This window comes from Leucoraja erinacea, chromosome 17, assembly GCF_028641065.1.
Source record: "Leucoraja erinacea ecotype New England chromosome 17, Leri_hhj_1, whole genome shotgun sequence".
NCBI lineage: Eukaryota > Metazoa > Chordata > Chondrichthyes > Rajiformes > Rajidae > Leucoraja > Leucoraja erinaceus.
The window spans coordinates 15,041,985-15,051,598 of record NC_073393.1 but is presented as its reverse complement, the minus strand read 5'-3'; the positions used below and the strand labels follow the sequence as shown (position 1 = coordinate 15,051,598).

Genomic DNA, 9,614 nt, shown 5'->3' with positions numbered 1-9,614 from the left:
CTTTTGACAGTCCACGATCACAGCTTTTTTGTTATGTCCATAGAAAATCAATAGGGAACAAGATGCTAATTTCCGAGTATGAAAATGGCCATAACTTTTTTATTACTTGAGATATGAAAGTGAATTAGGTGTCAAATTAAACTTATTGTTATGCTTTATCTGATGGGATAAATTGCAGACTTGATTTTTTAAATCTCAAAATTTTGTAACATTGCTACTTTATCTGATGGGATAAATTGCAGGCTTGATTTTTTTAATCTCAAAATTTTATAACATTGCTACTAAGTGGTAGTTAACAAAGATCTTATAGCAGATCTTTGGTAGTTAACACATCGTTTTCGTCTCAGAGGAATCAAGTGATAAACATCTCCAATCTTTCTGCAGTACTCATTAAACCGGAGCTTTTTAAAAATGTAAAATTGCAAGGCGATTTTGCTGCAACATGTTTCTCAAAACGAGGGGGTTGTCCCCATCTCTCAAAACATGGGGGGGGGGGGGCATGCCCCCTCCCCCCCCCCCCCCCCCCCCCCCCCCCCAGGATTTCCGCCGCTGACTGCCAACCAAAGGTCTTATAGCAGAGTTCCGCTGTAGGATCTTTGCTGCCGACTATACCTAGCCCACAGCCAACAATGGACCGTTTCCTCGATCATCGTTACTTTTTTGCATGATTTACATTCACGGTGTTCTCTCTATTTCGCTGTATTTTTCTCTCGTTTTGCCCGCCTCCTCGTCTGTAGAAGGGTCTCGACCCGAAACGTCGCCTATTCCGCCTCTCCAGAGATGCTGCCTGTCCCGCCGAGTTAATCCAGTATGTTGTGTCTATATTCGGTGTAAACCAGCATTTGCAGTTCCATTCCTGTACTCACACCGTCGCTTCCTTGGCGCCGCCAACAATGGCGCTCGGGAGCAACAAGCTCGAGCGCCAACGGCCGGGGCGCGCGGTCAGGCAGTGCACCCGCGCGAGGCCAACGACATAACTGACGGTCAGGAGAGGGGCGGGTTATCATGGGGAAGGTTAGCTGGGGTGGCGTAGTAAAGGTAGTACGTGTATAATTTACCGGCGTATATTTACAGGTATCTACACGCATTATTACATATACTTCAATGTGTACATTTTTAAATGCCACCTAAAGAAACAATGTCTTTCTCCTGATTCTTTCTCATTTAATTAGCGAGCAGGTAAGTATTAAATTACAGTCGAAACCTCTGCAAAGAGGGACTTGTGTTCGAGAAGGTTCAAGTTACCCGTCAAGGCACTGAAGGTATGGATGGTCCCGAACTTTCAACGTCAGGCAACCTTTACTGTGTGAAATCCATGAATAGTTGCAACTATTGGAGATATGAGTTTCTTGCAGATCACCGGTTTCAATGACTTGTCAACATCCTTCGTTTCTTGGGTTGATTTAAGTATACCCATTCTCTTCTTCCCTCTCCCAACTTTAATAATGTCAAATGTAAGCTATTAAAGAATTATAGATAAAGTATACATGAGAAAATGTATAATGATTAAAAAAAATACAATTGATTTTTTTTGCTCTTTCTAGGTTGCTGTTTCCCATTGGATATAGAAGTATGAAGATACTCAAATATGGATAAGGAACAGATTAAGACAAGTTTTCCCGAAATCACTAATGTAACTACTATTCCTACCAGGTCTAAAGCAGTAATTAGGCCCCAAACCCATTCTGCAGTAGTAGCACTAAGGAGGGAAATTTCTTTATGGAACGGTATATCTCTTATAGTTGGAGCCATAATTGGATCAGGGATTTTTGTTTCTCCAGGTGGGGTCCTGGAGCAAAATGGCTCCTATGGTCTATCGCTGCTTACTTGGACTGTTGGGGGTATTTTTTCAATGCTTGGAGGCTTGTGCTATGCTGAATTGGGTACAACTATTACAAAATCTGGTGCAAGCTATGCATACATTTTGGAAGCATTTGGCAGTTTTGTTGCTTTTCTTAAACTCTGGGCGTCAATACTTATTATTCAGCCCACTGCACAAGCTGTTGTTGCCATCACTTTTGGCAACTACCTGGTGCAGCCGATCTTTGTAAACTGCCGTACACCATATATAGCAGAACGACTACTCGCAGCTATTTGCATCAGTAAGTGTTATCATATCTTTTTATTGAGAGTACAGTATATATATTTAATATACATTTAAATTCTAATAAACATTAAGAATTCATTTCTTATGTATAATAAATTTAAACTAATTTTAATTAATTAGATGGATCTTTCAGGAGATGGTAGGATAATTAAATTTAATAAAATGGATTTTAAAAAGTAAAGTATTTAAAACTATTTTAATTGTTGGTTATACTCAGTGTAGCGGCTGATTTTTATATCGTTCGAGAAATTAACCCTCTAGCCGCTAAATGGACAAGCATGGTTAAGGGGAATATCTTCGATATGCATGTGAGCTCACCCACAGAGAGCTTCAGAACTTCACAGATAAGTCTTCAAAACACACTTTTGATGAATAAATGCTTCATTGTTGATAGAAAACAGTAAGATACATCCAAATTTCTTCCGACTCATACTATAATCTTCATCGAACTCCAGCTTATTACTTTAAACATTAGAAAACTCCTCGTGTCTCCTTTACATTTCGCATGATCTCATTTACACTTCGCATGGTCAAAGGGTAAACCTTCTCGATGGTCCGCCAAACTAAAACTAAAAACTAAGCTTCTGTGCAAGATACATAGCCCAAAACACGCCCTAAAACACATCATAAGTCCCACCCACAATATAACGGGCAGTCTAAAATTTAAAGACACTTGCCATCATCAATGACATGCGAAACAAGCCAAATGGCCACTGCACTCAGTAGAAATGTAACCAATTCTGATGTGATGCATCCTAGATTCTCGAAGAAAGTAAGTGTGCAGGCAGCAAAGGCTTTGCTCTGAATTTTCCAAATCTCTTTGGGTTTGAGAGTAATGCCAGTAGATCGGGGGACAGTACATTTTCATATCTGGGTCATAAAAAAAATGGGATAGAGTTAAATAATTGATTATAGTTCTATAGGTGTACTGCAAAATGTGTACATTTTTTAGAGACAATAATAGAAACATAGAAATTAGGTGCAGGAGTAGGCCATTCGGCCCTTGAGCCTGCACCACCATTCAATATGATCATGGCTGATCATCCAACTCAGTATCCCGTACCTGCCTTCTCTCCATACCCTCTGATCCCCTTAGCCACAAGGGCGACATCTAACTCCCTCTTAAATATAGCCAATGAACTGGCCTCGACTACCCTCTGCGGCAGAGAGTTCCAGAGATTCACCACTCTCTGTGTGAAAAAAGTTCTTCTCATCTCGGTTTTAAAGGATTTCCCCCTTATCCTTAAGCTGTGACTCCTTGTCCTGGACTTCCCCAACATCGGGAGCAATCTTCCTGCATCTAGCCTGTCCAACCCCTTAAGAATTTTGTAAGTTTCTATAAGATCCCCTCTCAATCTCCTAAATTCTAGAGAGTATAAACCAAGTCTATCCAGTCTTTCTTCATAAGACAGTCCTGACATCCCAGTAATCAGTCTGGTGAACCTTCTCTGCACTCCCTCTATGGCAATAATGTCCTTCCTCAGATTTGGAGACCAAAATTGTACGCAATACTCCAGGTGTGGTCTCACCAAGACCCTGTACAGCTGCAGTAGAACCTCCCTGCTCCTATACTCAAATCCTTTTGCTATGAAAGCTAACATACCATTCGCTTTCTTCACTGCCTGCTGCACCTGCATGCCTACTTTCAATGACTGGTGTACCATGACACCCAGGTCTCGCTGCATCTCCCCTTTTCCTAGTCGGCCACCATTTAGATAATAGTCTGCTTTCCTGTTTTTGCCACCAAAATGGATAACCTCACATTTATCCACATTATACTGCATCTGCCAAACATTTGCCCACTCACCCAGCCTATCCAAGTCACCTTGCAGTCTCCTAGCATCCTCCTCACAGCTAACACTGCCCCCCAGCTTCGTGTCATCCGCAAACTTGGAGATATTGCGTTCAATTCCCTCATCCAGATCATTAATATATATTGTAAATAGCTGGGGTCCCAGCACAGCCTTGCGGTACCCCACTAGTCACTGCCTGCCATTGTGAAAAGGACCCGTTTACTCCTACTCTTTGCTTCCTGTTTGCCAGCCAGTTCTCTATCCACATCAATACTGAACCCCCAATGCCGTGTACTTTAAGTTTGTATACTAATCTCTTATGTGGGACCTTGTCGAAAGCCTTCTGGAAGTCCAGATACACCACATTCACTGGTTCTCCCCTATCCACGCTACTAGTTACATCCTCGAAAAATTCTATAAGATTCGTCAGACATGATTTACCTTTCATAAATCCATGCTGACTTTATCCAATGATTTCACCACTTTCCAAATGTGCTGCTATCCCATCTTTAATAACTGACTCTAGCAGTTTCCCCACTACCGATAATCTGAAACAAAATTAATCATTACTTGAAAATCTATCAATTAATAGATTAAAACTAACACTTTTTTAAAGATAATCTTGAGTAAGTTATTTAATGGAATAAAGAGGATTGATGAAGACTAGGATGGGTATTTGGACTTTCAAAAGGTGTTTAACCTTTTATAGCACAATAATAATGAATAACAGTAGCAAAGAATCAGAAACAGAAAGTAGTGGTGAATGATACAAAATGGTGGAGTAACTTAGCAGGTCAAGTAGCATCTCTGGAGAACATCGGTGATGTTTCAGGTCGGGATCCTGAAATGTCACCTATCCATGTTCTCCAGAGGTGCTGTCTGATCTGCTGAGTTACTCCAGCATTTTGCATCTTTTCTTAGTACAACCAGCATCTGCAGTTCCTTTTTATTACATAATGAGCCGAGTATGCCCTGCCTGTAGCTGTTTGTCTTTTCACCCTTTAAAATTTTTTTTTAGTGTGTTTAAAGTTTTTGTTTTGGAGGCTTAGTCTTTTTATGTGGGGGAAGGGGGAAACTGCTTTTCTCAGTCCCTACCTGGTCGGAGATGCGGCTTTCCTCCGAGCCGCATCTTCGCCCCTTCCTCGCGGCCTACCAACGGGAAAGGAGTGGCGTTTCCTGCCGGGACCAGCCAGAATCTCAGCTTCGGCGGCGGCACAGCGCTGAAGCACCATCACGGAGCGGGCGATGCCTTACCCAGGTCGCCGTGTGCTAAGTTCCGAAGTGCTAAGACCGCCGACTCGTACATCGCGGAGCTGTGGTCGCGGAGCGTTCAGCTGCGGGAGCGATGCTGGGTTTAAACACCGCAGAGCCTGGGATCTCTCGCCGAGATCGTCAGTGTTGGCCTGTGGACTTCAGGAGCCACGGTCTCCGGGGAGGAAGCGGTTGTTCCAGACACTCCAAGCCGCTGAGAGTGTTCCCCCAACACCGGAGCTCCATCATCCGGCGAGAGGGCCTGTAACATCAGGCTGTCGTCGCGGCAACTGCGGAGGCGACAATAGGCCCGACCATGGGTGAACAAGAGGAAGAGGACTGGACTTTATTGCCTTCCCTCACAGTGGGAACCATTGTGGGGGGATGTTTTTATGTTCAATGTTAAATTCTTTAATGTTGTGTTTTATTTTTATTGGTGTGCTGCAAATGGCAACTCAAATTTCACTACACCAATTGGTGTACGTGACCATAAATGTCCTTTGTCCTTTGAGTTGTGGTGAATAATTGTTTTCCTGAATTGAGAGGTCAATATTTGGACCAATGGTCTTATTAAAATTTTATAAACATGGGTGTAACTTAGGTTTAAGTCTCCAAGGCATAATTTCAAATTTACCAATGACACAAACCTTTGTAAAGTAATAAATAATACAAGAATAATAAAATATTTCTGTATAAAGGCTTTTACATAGAACTAGAAAAAGGAGCATGCACTGGGCAGATTAGATGTATTATAGAGGTTCAAATTTCACATAGTCAAATCAAGTTTATTGTCATATCCACAAGATTGGTGCGGTATAGGTATAACATAAATCTTGCATCAGCAGCATTGCAGGCACATAGACTCAAACCACATGAAAATGTATATTGTACATAATTTTTACGACAGTAAAAAAAGTGCAAAAAACATGACATTACTGCATTAATACAGAAAAAAATAGTCTATGGTACTTCAAGAAGCGGTTTGCAGTCTTTCCCTATTAAGCTGTACATGTTGGTTCAAGAACATGATAATCGTAGGAAAGTAGCTGTTTCTGAACCTGTTGGTGTAGGACTTCAGGCTCTGTACCTCCTGTGTGATGATATCAGTAAAAAGAGAACATAACTCGGATGGTGGGGATCCTCGATGATAGATATTGACCTCTTGAGGCAGCGCCACGTATAGATGCCTGCGATGATGGAGACGGCTGTGCCCTTGTGAACTGGGCTGAGTCCACTCTGCAGTCTCTGTGTTCCTCTGTGTTATAATTGCCATTGCAGACCCTGATGCAATCAGTCAGGATACTTTCTATAGTGCATCTGTGGATGTCTTTCAGAATGTGGCATACTGAATATCTTTATACATCTGAAAAGGCAGAGGTACTAGTGCACCTCGTCATGATTATATCTATCGGCTAGGTCTAAGACGGTTCTTCTGTGATGTTAATGCCCAGGAATTTTAAGGTCTCTTTCCACCACCATAACCTCCATTAACTCTCTCCACCACCAATGAACTCTCTCCGCCACCAAGACGTGGTCTCCTAACTTTTCCTTTCTGAAGTTAACAATTAATTATTTCATTTTGTTGACATTGAGCAAGAGGCTGTTGTTGTGGCACCAGTCAACCAGGTGTTCTATCTCACTACTGTGTGCTGACTCATTACGACCCATGACTATGAATTTGGTAGGAAGAAAAAGGAAAGACAATATAAACTACCATTTGTTTAAAGTATTACGGGAACAAGGACTTGGGTATTTGCATAAATATTTGTAAATCACAGTACATAATTATTTGGGCCCATAACTTTATTAGCAGACATAGAATAACAACAAGGAAGTCCTGCCAATTCTTTGTAAATCAACTTGGATTGCAGCTAGTTTATTTGGATTGAATATTGGAATAATGGATACAACATTTTGGGAAGGAAGTCAAAACTTTGACTCTGACTAATCTCTATGACCTGAGATTCAGTTCCTCAATGCAGAGAAGATTGAGGACAGATTAGACAGAGCCAACTAAGGATGTTGGTGGAGATTGCAAAATAAGAAACTGTTTATAAATAAGCTTTATTAATAAGTTTGGTAACCAAAAGAGCAGAAGTTTAAGACAAAATGTATGAAAAGATTACTAGAAGAGTATTGAAATTAACTGGACAACCTGTTGAAGGAATTAGCACATACAAATACAATAGTTTTTATAATAATATTAATATAATATAGTGATAAAAATAAATTAGTTGGCCACTGTTTTAGAAACAGAAACATAGAAAATAGGTGCATGAGGAGGTCATTTGGTCCTTCAAGCCAGCACCGTCATTCATTGTGGTCATGGCTGATCATCCACAATACTACCCCGTGCCTGCCTTCTCCCCATATCCCTTGATTCCGCTAGCCCCAAGAGCTCTGTCTAACTCTCTTTTAAATTCATCCAATGAATTGGCCTCCACTGCCTTCTATGGCAGAGAACTCCACAAATTCACAACTCTCTGGGTGAAAAAGTTTTTTCTCATCTCAGTTTTAAATGGCCTCTCTTTTATTCTTAGAATGTGCCCCCTGGTTCTGGACTCCCCCAATATTGGGAACATTTTTCCTGTATCTAGCTTGTCCAGTCCTTTTATAATTTTATGTTTTTATAAGACATCCTCTCATCCTAAATTCCAGTGAATATACATTAAGCCCAGTCTTTCCAATCTTTCCTCATATGACAGTCCCGTCATCCTGGGGATTAACCTCATGAACCTACGCTGCACCACCTCAATAGCAAGGATGTCCTTCCTCAAATTAGGAGACCAAAACTGCACACAATACTCTGGATGTGGTCTCACCAGGGCCCTGTACAACTGCAGAAGGACCTCTTTACTCCTATACTCAAATCTTCTTGTTATGAAGACCAACATGCAATTAGCTTTCTTCACTGCCTGCTGTACTTGCATGTTTACTTTCAGTGACTGATGTACAAGGACACCCAGGTCTCGTTGCACTTCCCTTTTTCCTAATCTGACACCATTGAGATAATAATCTGCCTCCTATATTCTTGTCGCCAAAGTGGATAACCTCACAGTTATCTACATTATACTGCATCTGCCATGCAGCTGCCCACTCACTTAACCTGTCCAAGTCACTGCAACCTCCTGGCATCCTCTTCGCAGTTCATACTGCCACCCATCTTTGTGTCATCTGCAAATTTGCTAGTGTTAGTTTTAATTCCAGCATCTAAATCATTAATATAGTAAATAGTTGTGGCCCCAGCACCGAGCCTCGCGGCAATCCACTCGCCACTGCCTGCCATTCTGACAGGGACCCGTTTATTCCTACTCTTTGTTTCCTATCATCCAACCAATTCTCTATCCATGTCAATACCCTACCCCAATACCATGTGCTCTAATTTTGCCCCCAAATCTTTTATAGCATGCTGTGATTTTGACTAACAATGAATGGTTCATGATTCTATATTACTGATTGTGCAATAAAGCTTAATGTATATAACCAAGCCTGAATCATTGAGTAGGAATATATGTGTATTAGTAGCTCCTGTGTTACTTGCTTGTACTTCTTCATATCCAGGTATGCTTACTTTTATAAACTGTTCCAGTGTAAAATGGGGAACAAGAGTTCAAGATGTGTTTACGATTGCCAAAGTTATCGGCCTCATCATCATTATTGTTACAGGGCTGGTTAAACTGGGCCAAGGTAAGAGGATACGGTAGATTATGATGCAGATATTCAAGTAATTTATGTCAACTACTCCTTGTCTGCCAGGAATCTATAAATCTTTTACCATCTTTCTATATCTAACCTTATTGATATATAATCTATTATTTTCTTCCCGAATCATTTAAGTAATTTCCACTTAAATGAAGGAACCGTATTGTACATTGACTTTGACTATTTGTGGAGGGACATATTAGATATATGCTCATTAAGCAGCCACAACACACAAGTGTATATTACATGCATACAAAAAACCCAGTAACATTGAATATACTTAATTGAAGTATATTCAATGAAGATGCATATGTCTTGGATCCATCTACATTACTACCTCTGCTGCTTGTTGCATTCCCTACTGCAAGAATTAACAGTCCGTGTCATTGAGCTTCCAGCATACTGCCTCCATATCTACCTATAAAGCACTTTTTGAAGTATTTTACTCTGGTTTGGTGGCACTTTCAAAGGAGGGGAGGAGATAGTGGCAGAAGATGTCAACCTTTCCTTGCTCCAATAATCACCCCCCAAAAAGTTTTACATATGACACAATGATACATGTGCATTGACTCACAACTGATTATCAGGAGTTCAACAATAATTCAAGAAAAAATAGACCGTAAGACATTGGAGCAATATCGGGCCTTTCTACCCATTGAGTCTGCTCCATCATTCGAGCATGACTGATACATTTTTCCCTCTCAATCCCATTCTCTTGCCTTCTCATAACCATTGACGCCCTTACTAATCAAGAAACGATC

The 9,614-nt window shown here is 41.0% G+C and overlaps 1 protein-coding gene across 2 annotated transcripts in view; it reads left to right on the top strand.

The window, feature by feature from the left end:
* Positions 1–536: 536 nt before the first annotated feature.
* Positions 537–9,614, top strand: part of LOC129705181 (Y+L amino acid transporter 2-like) — a 48,580-nt gene continuing 39,502 nt past the window's right edge. Inside the window, exons 1-3 of one of the 2 annotated variants that reach the window (XM_055648638.1) lie at positions 537–1,074; positions 1,545–2,102; positions 8,713–8,838. In XM_055648638.1, the coding sequence (XP_055504613.1) occupies positions 1,589–2,102; positions 8,713–8,838 (640 nt within the window). In that variant the 5' untranslated portion in view covers positions 537–1,074; positions 1,545–1,588. The remainder of the gene's footprint in view (positions 1,075–1,544; positions 2,103–8,712; positions 8,839–9,614) is intronic. The other variant, XM_055648639.1, reaches the window with a different exon arrangement.